The sequence below is a fragment of the Nyctereutes procyonoides genome, unplaced genomic scaffold (genome assembly GCF_905146905.1).
Source record: "Nyctereutes procyonoides isolate TBG_1078 unplaced genomic scaffold, NYPRO_anot_genome, whole genome shotgun sequence".
Classification (NCBI taxonomy): domain Eukaryota; kingdom Metazoa; phylum Chordata; class Mammalia; order Carnivora; family Canidae; genus Nyctereutes; species Nyctereutes procyonoides.
In genome coordinates this window covers 56,740,546-56,766,800 of record NW_026575126.1, presented here as the reverse complement: position 1 = coordinate 56,766,800, position 26,255 = coordinate 56,740,546, and the positions used below count along the sequence as shown (strand labels likewise).

Below are 26,255 nucleotides of genomic sequence, written 5' to 3'. Positions count from 1 at the left end.
CGGCAGTAGGTCTAATAACTATTTATTTATTTATTTTTAAGTAGTCTCTATGCCCAGCGTGGGGCTCAAACTCATAGTCCTGAGATGAAGTCACACACTCCACGGACTGAGCCAGCCAGGGGACCCTGTAATAACAATTTGGTTTCAAAGTAGCCATGAGCACAAACAGTTCTTCAATACCTCAGCAACAACTGTGAAAACATCTGGATAAAAACATCTGAGGTATCTTTTGGTATGAGAGTCACGGAGTATTAGCAAATATTCCTATGGTTTGTCGCCTACACTTACAATTTTTAAAATGCTACATTTCAATGTTAGGTTTATGAAGATATAGATGGGTGTTTTTTTTTTCCCATCCAAGTTCACATGAGTATTTTTGTAAATTTTGATCATTTTTTTCAAGACTAATTTTTGTAGATGGTTCTTTGGTTCTTTGATGCTGGAAAAAAGTATGTTTGCTGTTACAAGAATACTTGTTCAATTATATAATTTATAACTTTTTTTTTCAATAATATAATTTATAACTTCTAAATCCTGTGTCCTGTGAAGTGTTAAAGTCTTGGTACTATTTTGGTTTCTGTCAATTTCTCCTATTTCTAACAACTTTTGCTTTGTATATGTTGCTGCAGTTTTGGATTCTTTTTTTCTTTTTTCTTTTTTAAAATAATCTGTATACCCAGCATGGGGTTTGAACTTGACCCTGAGATCAAGAGTCAGATGCTTTACTAACTGAGTCAGCCAGGAGCCCCACGGCAATGTTACTTAATTTATAAAGTTTATGTCTTCATCTAAATCTTAGAGAATGCCAAGCAAGATCAATATATTCCCATCTACATTTATCATATTAAAACTGCTGATGGGATCCCTGGGTGGCGCAGCGGTTTGGCGCCTGCCTTTGGCTCGGGGCGCGATCCTGGAGACCCGGGATCGAATCCCACGTCGGGCTCCCGGTGCATGGAGCCTGCTTCTCCCTCTGCCTGTGTCTCTGCCTCTCTCTCTCTCTCTCTCTCTGTGACTATCATAAGTAAATAAAAAAAAAAAAAAACTGCTGAAAATACAGAAAAAAATCTTGACGGCAGGCAATGAGGGCAAGGAGGAACCCACACTACTACAGAGAAAGGAACAAAGAATTACAACAACAAAAAAGAGGGGTGACACCTAGGTGGGTCAGTCGGTTGAGCATCTGACTCTTGGTCTCTTTGTTTTGGCTCAGGTCATGATCTCATGGGTCATGGGAATGAGTCCTACATAGGACTCTGCCCTCAGTGGGGAGACAGCTTGAAGATTGTCTCCTTCTGCTCCTACCCTGCTCTCTCTCTCTCTCTCTGTCTCTCTTTCTCTAAAATAGATAAATAAGGGCCCCTGGAAAAAAAAAAAAAGGGAGGGCCCCTGGGTGGCTCAGATGGTTAAGCATCTTGCCTTTAGCTCAGGTCATAATCTCCAGGTCCTGGAATTGAGCCCCACATTGGGCTCACTGCTCGGCAGGGAGTCTGCTTCTTCCTCTCTTTCTGCCTCTCCCCGTTCTTGTGCTCTGTCTCACAAATGAATAAATAAAAAATATTTTAAAGAATATATAAATAAGGGGCACCTGGGTGGCTCAATGGTTGAGCATCTGCCCAGTCTTGGGAGAAGCCTGCTTCTCCCTCTGCCTGTGTCTCTGCCTCTCTCTCTCTCTCTGTGACTATCATAAATTAAATAAATAAATAAATAAATAAATAAATAAATAAATAAATAAATAAAATAAAGGCTTTTTACATTTTTCTTAAGGTTTTTAAAAAAGTTATCTCAACACCCAGTGTGGGGCTTAAACTCACAACCCCAAGATCAAGAGTCACATACTCTTCCAACTGAGCCAGCCAGGCACCCTAAAAGCCTTTTTTTTTTTTAAGATTTTTTTTTCTTCTTTTTAATCACTCTAAAAGATAATCGACTATCTAAAGCAAAACTTGTAGCAGTATATTGGGGTTTAGAGCATATGTAAATGTATGTCTTGAGAAAGAAAAAGTGGGAGGCATCACACTTCCTGATTTCCAACATATTATAAAGCTGTAGAAATCGAACACGATTTTATGCCTACGGTGTTGGCACAAAAAGGCTCCTAGATGAATGGGACTGAATTGAGGGCACAGAAGTAAACCCACATATGTAGGGTCAATTAATTTTCAACATGTGGAAAGTTGCAGATATCTTGGGAGAATATCTAATAGATACAGCAGATTGAGGACGATTCCTGGAGGCTGATCTGTACCTTCTTTCCTGCCCGACTTAATGAATTAAGTAATGGAACTTCCCCATCAAGAACCCATACTTTCATGGAGAAAGATCTAGAGATTTAGCTAAGAATAACAGACCTTGGGCAGATCTGTTTTGGTTCTCTCTTGCCTCAGAAAACCTGTTTTAAGTAGCTCATAGAGCCCTGGGACATTCAAAGCGTTAGTATCTATGACAACGACATGTTTCTAGTGAGGCTGGACATTTGTCCTTCACATACATGTTACTCGTCTGTATTTCCTCTTTACGTGTAGGATACCAGTGAAGTTTTTCATCTGATAAGGGCCCAACACATTTCCTTTTAAAGTTAATAGTAAGCTTTTTTTGTCTGGGTTGTGAAATGTTTATCCATGATTACTTCTTTGAAGTTTTGTTTGAAAGACGAGAAAGTAACACAAAATGGAAACCACACAGAAAAACACAATGTTAAGGGAAAACTCTTGTTTATACCCCTGGACCCCTGTTCCTAGACTATTCCTGAGTCTTTTCTTATGTTTCATGCCTTTGACACTTTCAGGAAACGTGTTAGGTTATTTTGTAAAATGTCTCTCAATCAAGACCTCTGATAGGTTATTCTTGATTAAGTGGAGGTTACATCTTGTTGACAAGTATGACACACAAGATGATGTGGTGTCCTCCCCAAATCAGAAGCTACATGATGTCAATGTCTTATTTCCGGTGATACTAACCGTGATCACTTAGCTACAGTGGTGTGTGCCATGTTGCGCCCCTGAAAAATGACTGTTTTCCCATTGGTAATTAACACGTTTGGGACACAACAACTAAGACCACACAAAGATCCTATTTCTTCATGAACTTTTACCCACTAATGCTCATTTATCCTAAGATCTTGCCTGCAGATCATTGTGATGTCCTCATGGTGATTCTCTAGCTCTCTCTTCATCTATGTTTATTCATTGGAATTCTTCTATAAGGAAGAGTTGTCCCTTTGCCCCTTTTATTTATTAATCATTTATCTATATCAATATTGGAAGAACTATTCATTTTTACTTAAAAAGAAACTAAGTTTTGGGGCGCCTGGGTGGTTCAGTAGGTTAAGAGTCTGACTCTTGATTTTGGCTCAGGTCATGAAGTTAGGGGTTGTGGGACTGAGCCCCACGTTGAGCTCTTCATTCAGTGGGAGGTCTGCTGGAGATTTTCTCTCCCTCTGTGTCCCCCACCCCCGCTGTCTCTCTCTCTCCCTCCAAAATAAATAAATCTTAAAAAAAAAAAAGTAAGCCTCCATAAGCCCAGTTCTCTTCCAGCTAAAATAACCACATCTCAAGCAAATCACCCATGACAGGAATGCCCCAGTTGTAGGCTTTTGTCACTGGGTTTGCTGATCACAGTGATGAAAGCAGATGTCACTGAGAGAAGAGTTGTCACCCACCCAAGTGATCCTGGGGTCCCTACTTACTGTAGCCCATCAGGATGAGCGCTCCTATAAGCATGATCAGAGTCTGCAGGGCATCTGTATAGATCACAGCAGCCAGGCCACCTGGGGTTGAGGGTGGAGAAAAGCACTGAGGTGAGTGTCGGGTACCCTGATGGAGAGGAGTTACCTTGAGAAGCAGACAGAACCTGGAAGTTCAAGACCTGCCTGAGCAGATTTCTTAGTGTTGTTTGCAAAGATAGCCACAGGCTCTCCTTGCCGGGTGCATGCCCACTTTGTACTGTGGCTTTCCCGCTCCTTCCATGTAGAGGTAAAGCTGATATCTCTACTTCTGAAATATGAGTTTGGCCAAATGTCTTGATACGGTGAGAGCGATACTGTACAGCTTCAAGCCTAGGCCTCAAGGACCCAGAAGCTTCTGCCCTTGCTCTCATGTTGCCCTGAGACCATCATGCTTCTTTAAGAAGCCCACTTGCACCTCCTGGGGGTGATGGCTCACACAGAGGAAAAGCTCAGCTAACCTCCAGCCACATGAGTGAGGCTCTCTTGCTCCAGCCAGCTGTTCCAGATGTCATCTGCCTCCCATCCTCCATCGAGCCAGGTGAGACCAGCTAACCATAACCCTAATGGCAAATCTATCAGCATCTGGATAGCATGATCTTTCCAGTCTCTGCCCTGTACTATACCTTTCTCTCCCTTCTTATCAAAGGGGAAAGAGAGGGCAGCCCGGGTTGCTCAGTGGTTTGGCGCTGCCTTCAGCCCAGGGCATGATCCTGGGGACCCAGGATCGAGTCCCACGTCGGGCTCCCTGCGTGGAGCCTGCTTCTCCCTCTGCCTGTGTCTCTGCCTCACTCTCTCTCTGTCTCTCATGAATAAATAAATAAAATCTTAAAAAAAAAAAGAAAAAAAAGGGGGAAAGAGATCCTTATCTGATAGCACATTTACAAGTGGGCAAAGTCAGTGTGCAATAAAAAACCTGCACAGAAGTGTGGTGTTCTACTTGATTCCACTTCCCTTGCCAGCAGGAATCAGGACCCTATCATAAACGCAGAGAAACCTTTGATACTGGCCCTAATGTTCTGCTGCAATTAGTTGGCAAGACTCCAGTGATATTTTGCCACTAAAAGCCCATATCATTTCTATACTGGTGATTATTGAATATTTATCATGTGCTAGGTGAATGTTGAGTGTTTTATTCAGTCATTCAGCAAATCTCTGGTGAGCACCCTACCTAGAGGCAAACCAAATAGCATGTCCTGTCCTCAGAGAAATTAATGTAAGAGGGACACAGACCCCCAAACAAGAAAACACAAGTATAAACTGCCTATTGCCACTAGCAATTTTGCCATTTGCTCACTCAGCGTCAGCCACTTTGACTGCCCTTTTTTCCCCCAAACAAGCAAAGCATGTTCTCATCTTAAGAGTATTTACATGCTCCCATCCCTCTGCCTGGACTTCTCTTCCTCTGCACTTCTCTCTAGTGCTTCCTTCATATCATTTAAATGAGGTTCAAATATCACCTTAGAAAGGCCTTCCCTGAACATTCTCTATGGAAAAAAACACCTCCTTACCCCATCACTCCCCGTCTCTCCCTGCTCAAACTTCCTTCAGAGCACTTATCAGACTATAACAATATATCCTGATATTATTTCTTGGCTTCCTTGTTCATTGTCTATCTTCTCATCCCTGTTAGGATATAAGGTCCTTTGGAGTAAAGCTTTTGTCTGTTTTGTTTACTGCTGCACCCCGCTTCCTAGCACGATGTCAAGCACATGCTAAGTAATATACAGATATATTTGCAGAATGAATTACATTACACGAAGGCAGAGAAACTAGAGCAGAATATGAAGATAAAAAGGCAAATATTCAAAACCAGATACCCCTCCAGGCCCTACCAGTCTCTCTCCTACGATGTAGCTCTGACGGGGATAAAGGAGGCTGCCTGACTTCAGATTCCAGAATTAGAGACACTTACCATCTAGCTTTACAGAATGCATGTAAATAAACATGCTCAGCACTGACAGTAGTCAATAAATAGTTCTTCAATCAATAAATGGAAAATAAAATAAAAATAAATAAATAAATAAATAAATGGAAAATAGCTTGATGCAGTTGTGGTGCATCTTTAAATCCTTCCTCTCTGATTGGGAAACCCTCTTCCTTTGAACAAGGGCTTAGAGAAATTACCTTATCTGGGGTCATGGAATGAGGTGTAATGAATGAATGGTTTCAACACATTGGACCACCAGAAGATAGGCCAGGAAAAGATCAGGGGGTGCCACAGCCTCTCGAGCATCACCCCTCATTCAGACACACCTGCAATAGTGTACAGAGCCGTGATGGCCAGCAGCCCAACTATGGCCATGTAGAGATCCAGGTGCAGAGACTGCTGGATAAAGATGGCGCCTGCATACATGTCCACCTGGAGAGACATGAAGTTGACAGATGAAAGAATAGACGGACATTTTCAGCACAGGTTCCCCTAAGCCTGGATTCTGGCAAACACAGAAGAGTCCTATACTGCCCTTTCTTAAGCCACCTCTTCCTAGATCGGGGGTCTCAAACTGGAGCCCTGTGGGCCATTACATATGACCCCCATTCACTGGGCTAATCCAACAATCTCTTCAGTGGTCTTCCTGCTTCTACTCTTGGTCTTTTACCCTCCATCCTTGACACGGCAACCTTCATCAAATCTGTAATGATCATATCATCCTTCTCCTGCCCATTAAAATTCTTCAGTGCTCCCTGCCCACTGGCCCCAAGATAACATCTACGTAGATATGTTAGAATTGCATGCCAGGCTTCATGGTCTGCTCACCCTTTTGGCCTCATCTTCTTTATTGCTTTTACATTCCCTGCTTCCCCAACAAGCCATGTTCACCCATCTGAAATGCCAGTCCCTCTTCCCTTAGTTGGTGATCCTCCCCGTTCATAATTTCCCTTGTGAAGGCTTCCCCACATCTGTAGCTTCCCACCAGACCGAGAGGCAGAGTTCTGAAAGGATGTTGTCATCCAGCGTCTTTCAAGCCTGCAGCTGGCATAGAGTCAATTATTGTTGTTTGGATTGAATGGAATTCCTCTGCACTCCCCCCCTCCCCCCCCCCCTCACTTGGGACAAGCTCTCCCCAGCCCCAGCTGGAAGCAGAGGCAGCAGCAGCATGACTCAGGCTGGCTGAGCACATGCAAGCCAAATACATCTGCTTTTGGCCTCTTTCTGGAGATCTGCCCATCCAACCAAAGGTCAGAATGGGACAAGCAAAGAACCCAGGAGTTCTGTTTAAAAAAAAAAAAAGAAAAGAAAAGAAAGAAAAGAAAAGAAAAGAAAAGAAAAAAAAGAAAAGAAAAGAAAAAAGAATGGGACAAGCTCAAAGGGCCTCAGCACATCTGATGAATAGCAAATGACTGCCCGATCCCAGAAGGAAGATAGCAGCCCCCACCAGGGATTGGTAGAGCTCTGGGAGTCCCATTCTGTGACCTGCACCATCCTGGCATGTTTCCAAAGAAACTTTGGCAGGAGAGGACGGAGGCGTCCTTCACCCCACATTTTCTCCCACCTTCCTCTGCCCATGCTTATCCTTTCCCCCCACTCCTCCCATCCTCTAACCTCCCTGAAGCCTGCCCCACAGGACAAAATGCACATGCACGGGCAGGACACACTCCCAATGGGTATAATCGATCTTCTCCCCATGCTTTAGGGATTTGACCAAGCTATGTCCCCTCCTTACCGAGATCTTGGTGAAGATATAGATAAACAGGTAGAGCACAGCCAAGATGATGGGGATCCTGTTGCCACCAAAGCGTTTCCTTAGGTATTCTGGCATCGTGGTGACCTGGGGGACAGAGCTGTGCTGTCACCACCCACCTGATTTGGGACACAAGGCCTCAGGGCACTGGCCCCTCCCTTCCCCTCTCTCCTTTCTCTAACTCAGCAGCACTGATGATCTTCTTATCATAGACTTAAGAAAGGAAGAGAAAATGGGGGGAGAGGGAGAGGGGTGGTTTAGTCGGTTAAGAATATGCCTTCAGTTCCAGTCATGATTCCAGGGTCCTGGGATTGTGTCCTGTGTCAGGCTCCCTGCTCAGCAGGGAGTTTGTTTCTCCCTCTCCCTCTCCCCTCTGCCTCTCTCTCTGTGTCTCTCATGAATAGGTAAGTAAAATCTTTTTAAAATAATACATTGGGGGTGTAGTCATGTAGCAAAGAAAATTAACACACCAGCTACATTCAATGAATAGTTTATCCTGATTCCATTCATAGATTTTTTTTCAAAAGTAAAATGTCACCATACCGTTTAGTTACACATAATGAAATCTGGAAAGCAAAGCAAGGAAGAGAGTACAACGAACACCCAGGAGAAAGCAAGGCATAGTCACGTGCAAAAGGCACAGGGGGGAGGTTATGATTTATGTGTCAATCTGGGTGTTCACTTTACAACAGTTGGTTAAGCCACACATTTGTGTTTTATGTTTGTTTGGTTTTTTTGCATATTTATTTCCCAATAAAAATGGAGTGGGCAGTTTTTTATCTTTTCCCAGCATTGGCTTTTCTCATGCGCTGAATCTCTCCTTTGAATACTTGTATGATGCTGCCCCAAGGGCGTCTAGAACCTGAGAATTTTGTATTGAACAGCATAGCTTGGAGATCCTTTTCCAGCCATCTAACTGACTTCATCCGTTTGCCCGGCAGGATATCCCATAGTGTGGTTATCCTGCTCCCCTATTGATGGACATTGTGGTTGCTCCCACATTTTCCTATTATAAATAACCACAGCTGTCAATTCAAGTCTTCTCCTCCTGCTTCTTCTCAACGTCCAGGCCCATGAATTCCTCCCTCACTCACAGCAGATAGTATTACCTTTTCCTTGCCAGAGAAAGTGGCTGAGAACATCCGGCTGCCCTACCTAGGAAATAACCTACATCTCCACTGATCTTTACTCCTTTCCATAGAAGGCGCTAATGCATACTTATTGATGCTTTGGCCCCAGAGACCATGGATCCCAGTCCAGTGTTGTTACACCCCAGATATTTTGTCTATAAGGGAACTAGTCACAGGTGGAGGTGGGAAGACCCAGGCCAGCCACTTACAAAGGTCTTCTTTTATTTAGATTCCTTATTATCTCCAAGGTTACTTAACCATGGACCCCTGCCCTTTATACAGGATCACACTACATCTGGTACAAAGTGAGTTTTAAAATGATTCCTTTAGCAGCCTTCCTACTTTGTGTATTTTTTTTAATATTGCATTTTTAAATATTGTCATAATAAAGAGTTAAAATCAGTTCTTGCTTTATGAATAATGTGATGGGACAGTATGATCTTGCCCTGTGTGGTAGAACCTCTGAAACAGAATGATGTCTAGGCACTAAGAGTGACGTGAAGCTGTCAGATCAGAGGTGATTTTTTATTTTTTTAAATGTTTTATTTATTTCCTTGGTGTTGGTAGTGATCTCTCTTTTCTCATTATGTCAATGTTTCCCAGGGCAATTTACACGTGTAATGCAATCCCTATCAAAATACCATGGACTTTCTTCAGAGAGTTAGAACAAATTATTTTAAAATTTGTGTGGAATCAGAAAAGACCCCGAATAGCCAGGGGAATTTTAAAAAAGAAAACCATATCTGGGGGCATCACAATGCCAGATTTCAGGTTCTACTACAAAGCTGTGGTCATCAAGACAGTGTGGTACTGGCACAAAAACAGACACATAGATCAATGGAACAGAATAGAGAACCCAGAAGTGGACCCTGAACTTTATGGTCAACTAATATTCGATAAAGGAGGAAAGACGATCCACTGGAAGAAAGACAGTCTCTTCAATAAATGGTGCTGGGAAACTTGGACATCCACATGCAGAAGAATGAAACTAGACCACTCTCTTGCACCATACACAAAGATAAACTCAAAATGGATGAAAGATCTAAATGTGAGACAAGATTCCATCAAAATCCTAGAGGAGAACACAGGCAACACCCTTTTTGAACTTGGCCACAGTAACTTCTTGCAAGATACATCCACGAAGTCAAAAGAAACAAAAGCAAAAATGAACCATTGGGACTTTATCAAGATAAGAAGCTTTTGCACAGCAAAGGATACAGTCAACAAAACTCAAAGACAACCTACAGAATGGGAGAAGATATTTGCAAATGACCTATCAGATAAAGGGCTAGTTTCCAAGATCTATAAAGAACTTAGTAAACTCAACACCAAAGAAACAAACAATCCAATCATGAAATGGGCAAAAGACATGAAGAGAAATCTCACAGAGGAAGACATAGACATGGCCAACAAGCACATGAGAAAATGCTCTGCAGCACTTGCCATCAGGGAAATACAATCAAAACCACAATGAGATACCACCTCACACCAGTGAGAATGGGGAAAATTAACAAGGCAGGAAACCACAAATGTTGGAGAGGATGCGGAGAAAAGGGAACCCTCTTGCACTGTTGGTGGGAATGTGAACTGGTGCAGCCACTCTGGAAAACTGTGTGGAGGTTCCTCAAAGAGTTAAAAATAGACCTGCCCTACGACCCAGCAATTGCACTGTTAGGGATTTACCCCAAAGATTCAGATGCAATGAAACGCCAGGACACCTGCACCCCGATGTTTCTAGCAGCCATGTCCACAATAGCCAAACTGTGGAAGGAGCCTCGGTGCCCATCGAAAGATGAATGGATAAAGAAGATGTGGTTTATGTATACAATGGAATATTACTCAGCCATTAGAAACGACAAATACCCACCATTTGCTTCAACGTGGATGGAACTGGAGGGTATTATGCTGAGTGAAGTAAGTCAATCGGAGAAAGACAAACATTGTATGTTCTCATTCATTTGGGGAATATGAATAATAGTGAAAGGGAATATAAGGGAAGGGAGAAGAAATGTGTGGGAAATATCAGAAAGGGAGACAGAACATGAAGACTCCTAACTCTGGGAAATGAACTAGGGGTGGTGGAAGGGGAGGTGGGCGGGGGGTGGGGGTGAGTGGGTGACGGGCACTGAGGGGGACACTTGACAGGATGAGCACTGGGTGTTATTCTGTATGTTGGTAAATTGAACACCAATAAAAAATTAATTTATTAAAAATAATAATAAAGAATAAAATAAAATATTATTTATTTTTAAAAAAATATTTTATTTAGGGCAGCCCCGGTGGCTTAGCGGTTTAGCACCGCCTTCAGTCCAAGGTGTGATCCTGGAGTCCCACGACAGGCTCCCTGCATGGAGCCTGCTTCTCCCTCTGCCTGTGTCTCTGCTTCTCTCTCTGTGTGTGTCTCTCTCATGAATAAATAAATAAAACCTTTAAAATGTTTTATTTATTTATGCATGAGAGGGGGACACAGAGACACAGGCAGAGGGAGAAGCAGGCCCCCTGCGGGGAGCCCAATGCAGACTCTATCTGGGATTCTAGGATCACGCCCGGGGCCGAAGGCAGACGTTCAACCGCTGAGCCACCCACATGGCCCAGAAGTGATTTTTTTAAACTGCTTTTTCAAGGAGTCTAAAACAAGTGCCATTCAGAAACAAAAGTGCTGACCTTTCACATCCGCCAGACATAGCTTCATTTTTACAGTTTTTTTGTGCAAAGGAAGAAAAGTAGTCACATGTTATGACTTAAACATCTAAAAGATACTGTAAGAGTCCCCTGGGTGGCTCAGCAGTTGAGCATCTGTCTGCCTTTGGCTCAGGTCATGATCCTGGGGTCCTGGGATCAGGTCCCGCATCAGGTTTCCTGCGGGAAGCCTGCTTCTCCCTCTGCCTAAGTCTCTGCCTCTCTCTGTATGTCTCTTATGAATGGATAAGTGAAGTCTTTAAAATAAATAAATAAATAAATAAATAAATAAATAAATAAATAACACTGTGAGTCTCATGTCTATGTCTTGGCATTGAAAAAAAATTTGTTTTTGAGCTCCCGTTTCTTACCAAGTGTGAGGTGTTCAGAAGGGGGCTCCCCAGGTCTCGTCTTTCCAGTGTCCCTCACCCTGCGGGCATCCCCCCACCCCCAGGAACCGGCTAATGGATGTCCTCAGGTGGGAGGGAGGGAACATGAGGGGGACCCTCCCAAGGGGTTTCCCCATCCCATAGCACCCCGACTCCCTCAGACTCACCTGACCAGCAATATAGATGGGAAGGAAGATCCAGGCCAACATGAGCACGAGAAACAAGCCCTGCCCAAGAAAACAGAGTCAGGACTCGCCTCCCACCCACAGCCAAGTGCTGATTTGGGTTTCCCTCTGCACCTGGAGGGACCTGGCCTGGCTCCTCCTTGGGTTCAGGACCTCCTCGTATTTCCATGGTGAAATGGGACAAGGGGATGAAGGAGGAAGGAATGGAAATACGTGAACCCCGTTATGCGGTAATGTGCATAGTGAACTTAAGCCTGCAGCACAGAATAAGCATTTTTAAAATATTAGTCATGGGGCACCTGGGTGGCTCAGTGGGTCACACATCTGCTTTCAGCTCAAATGTGATCTTGGGGTCCTGGGATGGAGCTCTGCACTGGGTTCCCTGCTCAGCAAAGGGGTCTGCTTCTCCCTCTCTCTCTAGCCCTAAACCCCCAACCTTTAACCCCTGCTTGTGCGTGCTCTCTCTCTCTTGCTGCCTCTCTCTCTCAAATAAATAATAAAAGCTTTTTAAGAAAAATAAAAATAAAACTGTTAATCAGTATGAAGGTGAAAATCCCTACTGATTGTGCATGCCCACCTCTCAGTGAAAATCATACTTTGCATGAGCCCCGCTACACAGAACAGTGTGTCCTAACTCTTGGGGATCTGTAGGGTGGCATAAAAGTCAAGAACCACTGAACCGCAGAACTACATTTTTGTGACGGCCGACTGGTATTTAATACACAGAAATACCTTCGGGTCCCAGGACACTTTCTATCATCTGCATCCACAAGGGAGAGGTTCTGAGCCTTCCTCTTCCACACATTGGCTTGTTGGGGTCCAGCTTTCTGGACCCACCTCAAGCAAACCCAGGTGAGACAGAAGCCTGAAGACTAGCGGTGCCATTGGTGCTTCCTGCTTGTTTTCTCATGAAGTAAAATTCTATTTTTAAAAAAGTATATGGCAGGGGCACCTGGTGGCTCAGTCAGTTAAGCATCCAACTCTTGGTTTTGGCTCAGGTCATGATCTCGGGGTTGGGAGATCAGGTCTGCCTTGGGCTCCGCACTCAGCAACAGAGAATACTTGGTTTTCTCTCCCTCTGCCCCTCCCCTCACTCCAGCGTGCATGTGTGCAGTCTCTCTCTCTCTCTCTCAAATAAATAAATGAATGAACGAATGAATGAATGAATAAATAAATAAATAAATAAATAAATAAATAAAATCTTAAAAAAAAAGTTACACGGCACTCACACTGTCCCCCAGGATCCATTAGAGCTGTATCCACCCTGGTAAAATACTTACACTCAACTCATAAGCAGTGACAGAAATGCCTGTAGCAGCTCCCGACCCTGCCAGGCCAACAAAATGTCCACTTCCAACGTTGCTGGCAAACAAGGATGCCCCCACCTGTGGGAAGATGAACAAGTCAGATCTGGGAGCCAAGGTTTATGGTACCTTCTCCCCACCCCTAGTTCTTCCCATGCTCCAGAAACACCAAGACAGAAGAAGTGGAGAAGGCAAAGCCATCCCTAGCCTATCTGGCACATTTTCTTCAAACTAAAAAAAGAATCTTCTCCCCCGAGACTCTTTTATTTCCACCTTTCAGAAATTGGCATAATAAATATGCATATTTATGATGGCTAAAATGTGAATTGTGCCCTATAGGATTGTGCAGTGCACAATATGAACAACTGAATGCAGCTTCCCTGGGGGAAAGGATGACGGGTATTGTGGAAGGTGCTTTATGATGAAAATCAGGAAGCCTGTGTTATATCCCAGTTCTGCTTCTAACTCAGCAAAGTAGATAGCCCTCCTTCTGGTAGAACACTAAGTGGCCAATGCATATACTCATTGTATCCAATCCCTGCCTGGTCTCAACTGATTAGCCCAGACAGCCTTGGGCACCTGGCCCAAGCTGGGTCAATTACATTTTCTCTCCTGAGAATCTGGAACTGGGACATCATCTCTGTTACTAAATCCTAGCTAGTTTCTCTCGCTGAAGCCTGTATTCTCTCGGTTCAATATAGAGATTAGCCTGTGATGGAAAGTTGATAAAGATTTATTAGTAAAAAAAAAAAATAAGGAAATAAAAATAAATAAAAAGATTTATTAGTACCAAGCTGTGACTTTTTCTTTTATGTAATCAGGAGGATTGACAGAGGGTAGGAAAAGGATTATGTTCACTACTATGTAATTTGATGATATTTAATGCTGTGTCAGCTTGCAATGGAGAAATCTTTGGGCATACTTCAGGAAACACTAGACTATAAGATCCTTTGGGATTAATGCTCATCCAGAAGAAAAGAAGTTGCTATGGGCAGATGGAAGGAAGGAAAAAAGAAAGGAAGGGAGGGAGGGAGGGAAATCATGTCCTAGTGACATCACTTGAGCCTCTGCCCTCAGCCATACCTGAAACCAACCTAACTAGATTTTTCCCTTAGGTGAGCTGATGAATTCTTTTTGTTCCAATTTGCATTGGAGCTAAGCCTTCTCTAGCCTTGACTTCCACACAGCACGCAACCAGAATTCTGAGAGACCAAAAGCTAAACAGAACATTAGCACTTGAAGAATCTTTGAGAAGTGACTTTAATTGAACCAAAGATCACTTACTGGCCACCACACCATGTCTGCTCCAGCAAGGAAGTAGCCTTTCACTGTGTCTCTCTTGGTCTTCACTGTTGACTGAAACAAAGAAGAGGGGTGGATAAAAATCACAGGCATCCCAGAGTGCCTGGACCCTGGATTACCAACTGGGAGTCCAGCAGGCCAGACCTGGACATCAAATATAGTTTGGGTGTTTGTTTGTTTGTTTTTTTACCCACAGTTAATTACCCACAGTTAATTTCGGGATCCCTGGGTGGCTCAGCAGTTTAGCACCTGCTTTTGGCTCAGGGTCCCACATCAGACTCCCTGCATGGAGCCTGCTTCTCCCCTGCCTGTGTCTCTACCTGTCTCTCTCTCTCTCTCTCTCTCTCTCTCTCTCTCTCTCTCTCAGTGTCTCTCTCATGAATAAATAAATAAAATCTTTTAAAAATATTTTTTTTAATTTCAATGCTTTAGAGAAGATATAAATTCTTCAGTTCAATTCAACCCCTTCCACTCCTTGCTTCACATACTTATGGCTCACCTATGTATTTGAGTTTTCAACCCATGGCTCATCTAAGAGAGCTCATGATGGGCACCACTTATTGGGTGTTAGTGCTGCATCGCACCATAGTAGCACAGCTGTCTGACACCACACTATGCATCTTACAGCATCATCTCATGTTAATCCCTACCAACCTCCATGAAGTTGCTGTCATTAGACCAATCTAACTGATGAATTAATGGAGGCTCAAAAGCAAAGTTACTTATCTTGTGCCACATTTCTAGAAGGGCCAGGAATTCAGACCCAGGTTTGATTTGGGAACCCATGTTCTTAGCTGTTCTCCAAAACCATCTTTAGAAGGAATGAGCTTCCAGGCATTAAGGGTGTTTGAATAGAGACATGTTGGCTACTGAGTAGCTTGTTGGATCTTGGTTAAGTTGTTGAACTCTGAGCTTGGGCGTGAATGTTGGTAAGGGGATTCTTACTGGATAGGAGATGGCATGAAATGGTATCTTATCATCCCTGCAAATATTCTTGCTATAGAAGTAACAGAAGCTGTGGTTCATTCCAGCTGAATCCTGACACAGCAAGTTTTTGTTTTTGTTTTTTTAAATAAAGAACTCCTTGGGGCACCTGGGTGGCTCGGTGGCTGAGCGTCTGCCTTCAGCTCAGGTCGTGATCCTGGGATCCTGGGATTGAGTCCCACATGGGGCTTCCCATAGGGAGTCGGCTTCTCCCTCTGCCTATGTCTCTGCCTCTCTCTGTGTGTCTCTCATAAATAAATAAATAAATAAATAAAATCTTAAGAAAAAAAAAAAGAACTCTTTGAACAGTCATCTAAATCCAAGGCTTCCCAAACCAGTAGTACATCAGTCTCCCAGTTTTCTTATGAAAATATAGATTCCTGGTGACTCCAACCTCACCCTCCCCTAATCCTGACCCCAAGTCTGTCTGACTTGAAAGCTCTTACTTTTAACATCTCATCCGTCTCAGTATGTTCTGCTAAGGGGTAGGGGGCAGAGAAAGGCCAGATGTAGGGTCTTTGGGATTTCCAACACTTTTATCCCCTTCTTGACCTGGAAGGGGGAACTCTAAGGAGTAAGAGTAGAAAAATTATAAACAGTTGGATTGAGGTACACTTTGTTTTTTAAGGCAATACAGACACATGTCTCAAAAATAAAAGCAACTTAAAATGACATACAGTGAGAGGCACCTGGGTGGCTCAGTGGTTGAGCATCTGCCCTCAGCTCAGGGCGTGATTCTAGAGTTCCGAGATCTAGTCCCACATCAGGCTTCCTGCAGGGAGCCTGCTTCTCCGTCTGCCTATGTCTCTGCTTCTCTCTCTGTGTCTCTCATGAATAAATGAATAAAATCTTAAAAAAAAAAAAACAGTTGGATTTAAGTGGGAATACCTCGGGCTTCAGTTTTCAAGACCTTGTACCAAATGACCTGAAAACCAGATAGCAGTTCCTCCTCTGCACCATCTTTATCCCAAAGTTACTCATCTCCTTAATATGTAAAGAGTTCCTAGAAATTGATAAGAAAAAGAATAAGAACCTAATGAAAATGAGAAAAAGATCTGAAACCGTGTTTTACATAAAGGAAATAAGTGGTCCTTAAAGATGAGGGTGCCCAGCCTCATTTATTATAAGATAAATGCATATTAACCATACATTGAGATATTCTATTTCCTGTGTCAGGTTGGCAAAAATGAAAAAGTTTGATAAACAGTAAAGGGTAAAACACACACACACACACACACACACACACACACACACACACAAAACCAATGTTGGCGAGGATGTGATAGAACCGACTTTCTCCCATGCATTGATGATGGGTGTGCAGATTGGTGCTACACCTAAGGAGGGCAATTTGACAGAAACTACCATGATTAGGGATTCTTTTTGTTTTTTAAGATTTTATTTATTTATTCATGAGAGATACAGAGAGAGGTGGAGACACAGGCAGTGGGAAGAGAAGCAGGCTCCATGCAGGGAGCCTGATGTGGGACCCGATCCCAGGACTCTAGGATCACGCCCTGGGCTGACGGCAGGTGCTTAACTGCTGAGCCACCCAGGTGTCCCTGATTATGGATTCTTACATGCTTCCATCTGACAATCTCATACATTGTAGGCATTTATCCTACATTATGGTTGCATACATCCCAAATAATGAGTGTACCAAGGTTTGCTTATTGCAACATAGTTTATAACAATAAGAGATAGGAAGCAATCCAAATGACCCTCAGCAAAAGATAGGCTAAATAAATCAGAGTACAATCATCTCGTGGAATCTTGTGCAACTTTTAAGAAGACAAGGAAGCATCTAGTACTGATATGAAAAGATATCCAAGAGACCATGTTAGGTGGAAATTAGCAAGGTAAAAAAACATATGTAATAAGTTGCTTCCTGTTTAAGAAAGAGGTAAATACACAGAATAATATTTGCTTGGATTTCTATAAGGAAACTCAAACTAAGGTACGAACAAGTTAACAATAGTAGTTGCCTGTGGAGGGTACGGTAGTAGTGAGACTTTTCACTGTATGTCACTTTTTTCTTTTTTTTTTTTTTTAAGATTCTATCCATTTGTTCATGAGAGACACACAGAGAGAGGCAGGGACATAGGCAGAGGGAGAAGTAGGCTCCCTGCAGGGAGTCTGATGCAGGACTCGATCCTGGGACCCCAGGATCACACCCTGAGCCAAAGGCAGATGCTCAACCACTAAGCCACCCAGGTGCCTCTCACTGTATGTCATTTTAAGTTGCTTTTATTTTTGAGACATGTGTCTGTATTGCCTTAAAAAACAAACAAAAAAGCCAAAACAAAAACCAAACCTTCCTTTAAAGAGTTTTTATTTATTTATTTATTAGAGACACAGAGAGAGAGAGAGATTTAGAGAGAGAGAGGCAGAAACACAGGCAGAGGGAGAAGCAGGCTCCATGCAGGGAGCCTGACGTGGGACTTGATCCCGGGTCTCCAGGATCACACATGGGCTGAAGGCAGCGCTATACCGCTGAGCCACCAGGGCTGCCCCAAACCTTCCTTTAAAAAAGAAAATAGAACACGGCCTTCAAAGTGAAGGAGATATGGATTCAAACTCCAGCTCTGCTTACTAATATATAAGGACCTTACATTTCTGAGCCTCAGTTTCCTCACCTGTAAAATGGGTACAGTGATAGTGTCTTCTTTGTAGATGTCTGTGCAAAGTACCTGGGGTAACATAAATGTAAATGCCTAAGACGGCGCCTGACACATGGTCAACACTCAGTACATTTTTACAAGTGTAAAGTTCCGACTACTTTATGAGCTTGAGTTAGTTTCTTCCCGTGTCTCCCCTGGCCTGGCTTACCCAGAGTCCCACAGCCAGGACAAAGATGAAGTACAGAACCAGCACGGCGATGTCACCCGGCTCCAGGCTCCTCTGGGGAAAAGCTTCCAGGGGATCTGACTGGGGGGTCTGAGGGCTGCTGGAGCTGCTCTCCATGGTCCTGAGCAAACTCTCCAACCTGCGGGAAGTGCAAATGTGTCAGGGGCCAGAACCAGAGGCGCATCGCCCACACTCTCTGGGGCTGCCTCCTCGGAGCACCCAAATGAGAGGACACCCACGGAGGGATGTGTGGTAGGGACACGTCACCCGGGAAGTCAGAGCCACCCACCCATCTGTCTGTCCATCCGTTCACTCATTCATTCAGCAAATACAATAAAGTCAACAGGTAATTTTTAGCAATTCAGCCATCACTTGGCAAAATATTAAGAATAAACAGCATGAATAGTACAAATGGTTTCATCATCCAAGAGTGTGAGTCAAACAAGACACTGGAGTTGCTCCCCATTTCTGAGGAACCTCTGAGCTAGGTGACGGTCAAGCTGACAATTTTGTTGACGGATCAGCTAAACACCATGATCTTGTTCTAATGCTGGATAGGCCCATAAAATTCCACATATTTAGTGATATATATATATATATATATATATATATTACCTCCGACATGCCAGGCATCATCCTAAGTGTTTACTATTCATGAGCTGTCATTCCCATTTTACAGATGGGAAAATTGAGGCACAGCGACTTTAAGTAACTTGCCCGAGGTAATAAAGCTCAAGTGGTAGAGCTGGGATTTGAAGGCAAATGATCTTGCTCCAGAATGCATATTTTGAACCACTAACTAAGCTGTTTCTCAGTGTCCTGCACTTGTGTGGGCAATTTAAGGGATTTCTAAGGTGAGCAGATAAATGTTCCCTTCAAGGATGTTTACATTCTAATCCCCAGAACCTGTGAATATAATAGGTTATATGGCCAGAAAACAAATTTACAGATTTTTCCTGGATTATCTGAATGAGCCTGTTGCAACCACAAGGGTCCTTAAAAGTGAAGAGGGAATCAGAAGAGAGAACCAGAGATGACAGCGAGAGAAGGATTTGGCCCAGTGTTGTTGGCTTTGAAGATGAAGAAATAGGGATCGCAAGCCAAGGAATGCAGGCAGCTTCTAGAAGCTGGAAACAAGTTAATGCGTTCCACCCTAGAGCCTCTGAAAGGAACTCAGCCCTGCTGCCACCTTGAGGTTAGCCCAGTGAGACTCACTCGAACTTCTGACTTCCAGAACCGTAAGATAATAACCCTGTGTTGTTTCAAGCTGCTGCGTTGTTGGTAATTGGAAACTAATAAAATTCCCAAGGGTGATTTTCGACCGTAAGTGATTTGGGCATTGACTTATTCCTGTGTTAATGTGTGACTCCACTCTGGGGTTTAGGGAATGAAAAGACTCAGTCCCTGACCTCTACGCTGTGTAGCCCAATACTGGGAAATTCACTCATCAGATAACAACACAAAGATGTTCCATATAAAGGAGGGGCTTAGAGGCAGATGTGTTAAGGATTCAAGCTTAGAAGCATAGATCAGGGGCTCCTGGGGGGGTTGAGTCAGTTAAGCAGCTGCCTTCGGCTCAGGTCATAATCCTGGAGTCCTGGGATGGAGCCCCACCCCCCCACTGGGCTCTCTGCTCAGCCGAGAACCTGCTTCTCCCTCTTCCTCTGCCACTCCCCCTCCTTGTCTTCATGCTCTCTCAGTCAAGTAAATATAATCTTTAAAAAAAAAATCAATAGGACTTGATTTGCTGACAAGGTAATAAGAACTAAGGAGTAATTTCGTGCTTCTGCTCAGAGTTGCCCACAGACAGAGCAGCCTGATTACCTGGGCAGGATGATCCTTGTTTCTAGAGTAGGTTTCTTCGACTTCAAAATCCCTGACATTTTGGGCAGGATAATTCTTTGTTATGGGGTGAGAAGGCTATCCTGTGTATTGGAGGATTTTAACAGCCTCACCAGGAGCTCCCTACCAAATGTCTTACTGCCCTGAAAGAGGCAGCTGGATGTTCACTTGGAGAAGGTGCCTCAGGGGGGCGCTCCAGGATCTTAAGTTCCCTTCCCACATCAAGGATAGCTTTGGACTTAACCCCAGGGGCTGCACCTTGCTTTGTTCTGTAGGCCAGGTGGTCACAGCTGTTCAGACCTTGGACAAGGTGTGGCCCCCTCCCGGGAAGGGAGAACCGCAGCAACCAAGGATCCACTGCATTTATGGAGAAGAAGGAAGGAAGAGAGAGGAGAGAAGGAGAGGGGGGGAAACAGCTGGTACTGGGAACATCCAGCTCACTTACTCTGTCCTAATGCAGGAAGAAGGAAGTAGCAGAAGCCGGGATGCCCTTCAGTCTAGATTTTATGATCATCGTCCTCCATGAAATTGGATAATAACCTGCTTGGAACTAACCTCACTGATCCACGCACTTGCAAAGCCTTCATGCAAGAACATGGGAAGGAGACTGCCATTTCTAGGGTGGGGGCAGAGGCTCATAAAGGGGCACCTGGGTGCCTAGGTCAGTTGAGTGTCTGACTCAAGCTTTCATCTCAGATCATGATTTCCGGATCAGGAGATCCAGCCCGGGGATCCCTGGGTGGCGCAGCGGTTTGGCGCCTGCCTTTGGCCCAGGGCGCGATCCTGGAGACCCGGGATCGAATCCCATATCGGGCTCCCGGTGCATGGAGCCTGCTTCTCCCTCTGCCTGTGTCTCTGCCTCTCTCTCTCTCTCTGACTGTGTGCCTATCATGAATAAAAAAAATTAAAAAAAAATTAAAAAAAATTAAAAAAAATTATTAAAAAAAATTAAAAAAAAAAAAAAAAAAGGAGATCCAGCCCGGGTGATGGGCTCGGGCCCCACACTCAGGGCAGGATCTGCTTAAGATTCTCTCGCCTTCTGCCCCTCCCCCACTCACGCTTTCTAAAATATTAAAAAAAATAAAGGACGGAAAGGCACATTCTGGGGGTTTGGGGAGGAGAGGCTTAGACGGTCCCTCGAATTATCTCAGGGGTGAAATCCCTATTAGGTAGGGAGTGCTATTGTCCATCACAGGTGAGGCAAGGAACCTGTGGCTCTGGGAGGTTTAGCATCATGTCCAAAGCCAGGGCGCGAACCCACATCTGTATGGTTTCACAGCCTGTGTTTTTAAACACTTCAACCTGCTGCTTGAAGGGCTTTGGGGAAGGATGAGGGCTAGGAGCTCAGGATGCAGTCCAAGGTGGAGATTGATGCTGAACTGGGGAGTAGGGTGGTTTGTTCTAGAACCCAGCAGGTCTGGAAGGGAGGCAGGAGGGGCAGTGGGCGAAGGAGCAGGCCAGCCCCTCCCCCAGCTGCCCCTTGCAGGCCTCTGCCCGCCAGGCACCGAGGGCGAGGGCGGCCGGAGCCCATAAACAACTTATTCATCCCGGCCCTGGGCAGGCTGGCACGGACTCCAGGCTCTTCCTGGGCCCAGGGAGGTGGGGGCCCTGCAGGGGCTGGGAGGGACTGGCCGTCTGCACGGCAGGAACAGGCGCGGGGACCCCAGTGCTGAAGGGCCCAGCCTGGCTCTCACTCCACCGTGGCCCTCTGACCGCGTCTGCTCAGCCCTGGGAGGCAGACGCTGTCCCCAGTCCCCTCCACAGGTGGGAAAGGGAGGCGTGAAGACGGTGCGGGTGCTAGCCACTTGCTTCAAGGTCACAGTAAATGCCAGAGGTGGGATTCAAACCCAGGTCCTCGACTGCAGGAGCTCGCATTGTCCACTACTGGCTGCTCTGTCTTTACTGCCTCCCTTCCTCCTGCCCTTCCTTCCTGTCTGCCCCCTCCTTCACTCCTTCCCTCCCTCCTTCTGTTTCCACACACACACACACACACACACACACACAAATATTTATTAGGCACCAGCTGTGTGCCAGGCTCTGTGCTGGGCCCTGGGGACTCAATGGGACAAACATTAGGCACCAGCTGTGTGCCAGGCTCTGTGCTAGACACAGAGGACAAAGTGAACAGACACAGTCCGTCCCCATTCTGGTGGGTTCCTCCACCAGCCCCTCGCAGCACTGTGCACAAGAGCCCCTTGCACTGCTCCTTGCACAGTGCTCTTGCCCAGCTCCAGGACTTCCACGCTGAGGGTGGGCTCCGGCTTCACCTCCTGCAAGGGACCCTCTGTGACTGCGGGCAGGGTTAACGGGAGTCTGGACAAAGCCGGCGTTGTAACAATGGCTTTGTTTGCCAGAACACCCTGGCCTCGCGGTCACCAATGGGCTGGAGAACAAAGAAGCTCAGCACCCAGGGACGCTGCTCACCCTTTTCCTTTGAGCCAGTTACATAATTTGCCACGCCTCGGTGCGAGGAAAAGACCAGAAACATGGCCACAGGTGGGGCGGGGGCATCTGGTTCCTTAGCTGGCTCCCCCATGTGCGTCCGTCCACTGCAGGAGGTGGTGCAGGAGAATGGGGGTGAACATTATATTTTAAAACTTTTGTGTGTCTTGAAACATTTCATAACAAAAGAAAAAAACAACAAGACTTACAGGATAAACCCATCTGCGTATATTAAATACATTCCAAGACATGAAATAGCTCGATGTATTTTAAATAGCTCGATGCAGGCCTATCTATCGAGGAATGTCAAACGCATTAGTGGGGGGGGGGGCAGAGAACGAGAGAAAGAGGCAGGGAGAGGGGGAGGGGCCCTGCATAGACCAGAGACGAAGACAATTTTACTACAAGTTTTAATTATAGACGAAAGCTCTCTGGAAAAGAGATGTACTCTGACAAAGGGTGGAGATATTAGAGCTGCATTGCCCAGTTCAAATCCCAGCTCTACATCTTTTTTTTTTTTAAGATTTTATTTATTTATTCATGAGAGACACAGAGACAGGCAGAAACACAGGCAGAGGGAGAAGCAGGCCCCATGCAGGGAGCCCAATGGGGGACTCTATCCTGGGACTCTGGGATCACGCCCTGGGCTGAAGGCAGCACTAAGCTGCTGAGCCACCTGGGTGTCCCCCAGCTCTGCTTCTTACTAGCTTCGTGACCTTAGGTCAAGAAACTCTGAGGGTCAGTTTTCTCATCTGTAAAATGGAGATAGGTCGGTTAAGCTCAGGTCTGGACCTGGAGGTCATGAGTTCAAGCCCTGGATTGCACTCCATGCTGGGCATGGAATCTACTTAAAAAAAAATTGCAGATAGTAATCAGACCTGTCGCAGGTTTGTTAAGAGCATTACCGGAGTTCATTATATAGTACGATTAAGTCTAGAATACTTGAGTCTGTCTCTGCCCTTGTTATAAAAAAGGGTGGGGGGCACCTGGGTGGCTCAGAGGGTTGAGTGTCTGCCTTGGGCTCTGGTGATGATCTCCAGGTCCTGGGATCAAGTCCCATGTAGAGCTCTCGGCTCAGCTGGGAGCCTGCTTCTTCCTCTGCCTCTCCCCCTGCTCGTGCTCTCCCTGTCTCTCTTTCAAATGAATAAATAAAATCTTTAAAAAAGGAAAAATAGAGCCTAGACTTTGTGCTGACCACCTGCATGTGTGAATCTCATTTTAAATGCACAGCCCCCCAAGAGGTCAGGTCTTGGATCAACCCCATTGAACAGGTCAGGAAAACAGAGCAGAGGGCCCTGGGTCCAAGGTCACGCCACTGGTAAATGACTGAAACCAGGTCCAGCCTGGGCTTTAAGCCCTGAGCTGGTAACCATTGCCTGGTACTGAACCCTTGGCAGGGAGAACTCCAGGGGTGATGACCTTTGGTAATGAGCTTATCTCATAATTTCCTAAAGAATAGAGCATCCAAATGCCAAGGAGGCATCACAAGGGGGTCACATCCCATTTGGAGACCAGGCTGTTCAACCCCAGTCCCTGCCCCACCCCATGCGATGGCCACTGCGCCCACCCTGATGCTGTACCAGACATTAGAGAGCCTTAGGTCATGCGTTCAATCACTCACTCACCCACCAGTGGTCCTCGAGTGCCCGTGATGTGTGGGGCACCGCGCCCAAGCCCGGCCAGAGGCTGCCACGGCATGCAAGCACACCATCGAAGCATTCAGGGGGTCTTTTTCGGCTCCCAGGATCTAATGCTCCCTAATTCATTCCAGTCTACTTCCTGAGCATGGCTAAATCCACCCATTTTTCCCTCTCCTTTACTTCCAGTGCTTGCACCCAAGCCAGCCGCACTTCGTCTAGACCAGCACAAGGACCTCCCTTCTCTCCTCCTTCCATTCCGCCCCTCAGATGGAAGCCAGAGGGATCTCTGGCCAGGTGTGGTCAACCGCAGAATCGTGCTGCCACTAATGTGCCCTGCGATGGCCCGCCCTCACCTCAGCCCGGCCCTCTTCCTATTCCTGGTGGTAGGGTCTTTGCCGTTCTGTTCCCTCTGCCTGGAATGCTCTTCCCTATGGCCTCGGCTTGACCAGCTCCTACCCATCCTTCAGATGTCACCCTATCGTCACAGCCCCAGAGGAGCTCCCTCTCAGCCTCAATCTAAATCGAGTCCTTGGAACGCCTGGGTGGCTCAGTGGTTGAGAATCTGCCTTTGGCTCAGGGCATGATCCCAGGGTCCTGGGATCAAGTCCTGTATCGGGCTCCCCACAGGGAGTCTGCTTCTCCCTCTGCCTCTCTCTCTCTCTCTGTGCTTCTCATGAATAAATAAATAAAATCTTTTAAAAAGCAATCAAGTCCTTGATTTGCTGACCAAGCAAACATGACCTCTCATCACTGTTGAATCACACATCTGATTTGTATGAATGTTTCAAGGCTGGCCATCCCCGCTACGCCATAAGCTCCTTGCAGGCAGGGACCGTGTCTGTCCTACTCACATGGTGTCCCCAAAGCTGGCACTCAACAAACATCTGTGCAACAAATACGGAATTTTCAGAGCTTTTGCCATATACCCTTGTACATTGTCACACACACACACACACACCCCACCTCCCACCCCCCACCCCACAGAAAGTCCTATCCCCAGGACCCAGGGAGGGCACCTGTCCCATCGGCTTCCCTAGAATCATTTAGCAGAAAACTGGATATTGTGGGTAAGCTCCCGGTTGTGCTGGTTGAGGCTCGACTTTGCACACTTGTGCACACTTGGACGTGTTTCTAGTGGCTCTCAGTCTCTGTGAATTAGGGTGGCTCTGTCCTCGGGGCTGACCGTCCAGTGAGACCAGGCCCAGGATGTGACGCCCTCTGCACGTGCCCAGCACGTTCCAGCAAAACTCATATTTGCCTGACAAGTAGCAGCTGGCCGCGGTGACAGCAAGCATAGACATTGCCACCTGCATTTCACTTTGGGTCCTTGAGAGACGCCAGGCCTGTAGCCTGGGCTGAAGTTTACACTCCCCTTTAACAGATAAGAATCCGAGGCTCAGTGAACTAAGTCTCTGACCGTGGGAAGGGGAAGGACAGGGACCTGCACCTGGTGCCACTGGCTGTACCCACTCCCCCAAATGTACTCCACTCCTCCGGTATGTGAGCACCCCAACCCCGGGCTCACAGCTGGAGTCCTCTCAGCCACCACCACCTCCAGTCCTCCCACCAGCCTCCCCAGTTTGCAGAATAGCTGTTAGGCTGGGCGGGGTGCAGGTAAGGAATCTTACCTTCTTCTGGGTGCTGGGCTTGCCTGCCCTGGGTGGGTCCGTGGCTTCTGAGGCAGGAGGACTGTGCTAGGAGGGGAACACCTGGGCCCCTCTGCTCTCACGGCCAGTGCTTAAGAGGACGGTGGCTGCCCTCTCCTGCACCGCCTACAGCTGGGAGTCTCCTTGCAGGTCAAACTCCAAATTCCAGGCTGGGCTGCAGCAGGGATCAGAGGAAGAGAATGATCTCCCCAGGCCAAGCAGAGGCTGGGCCTAGTCCTGAACCCTTGAACTTGAACTCGGAGCAGGCTTCTGTGGAGAGGTTGGCCTGCCCTTAGCTCCGCCCACACAGCCTCCACTGAGGGCCTCACCTGGAGGGGGGCCCATGGCAGGGAGGGGTAGGGGAGCACAGGAGCCCCGCACTGTCCTGCTGCACTCACCCACTCTTCCAGGCCCGCCTCCACGCTGGGGACAGGCGGGCTTGGGACGGGCTGGGGGAG

At 46.0% G+C, this 26,255-nt stretch overlaps 1 protein-coding gene across 1 annotated transcript in view; it reads right to left on the bottom strand.

Annotated features, from left to right (window-relative positions):
• SLC5A11 (solute carrier family 5 member 11) overlaps positions 1-26,015 on the bottom strand; it is a 44,871-nt gene extending 18,856 nt beyond the window's left edge. Inside the window, exons 1-8 of the mRNA XM_055340565.1 lie at positions 25,780-26,015; positions 18,210-18,366; positions 14,379-14,450; positions 13,071-13,175; positions 11,773-11,832; positions 7,390-7,494; positions 5,981-6,086; positions 3,689-3,769 (exon numbers count right to left, since the gene is read on the bottom strand). Of these exons, the coding sequence (XP_055196540.1) occupies positions 3,689-3,769; positions 5,981-6,086; positions 7,390-7,494; positions 11,773-11,832; positions 13,071-13,175; positions 14,379-14,450; positions 18,210-18,344 (664 nt within the window). The 5' untranslated portion in view covers positions 18,345-18,366; positions 25,780-26,015. The remainder of the gene's footprint in view (positions 1-3,688; positions 3,770-5,980; positions 6,087-7,389; positions 7,495-11,772; positions 11,833-13,070; positions 13,176-14,378; positions 14,451-18,209; positions 18,367-25,779) is intronic.
• Positions 26,016-26,255: the final 240 nt, after the last annotated feature.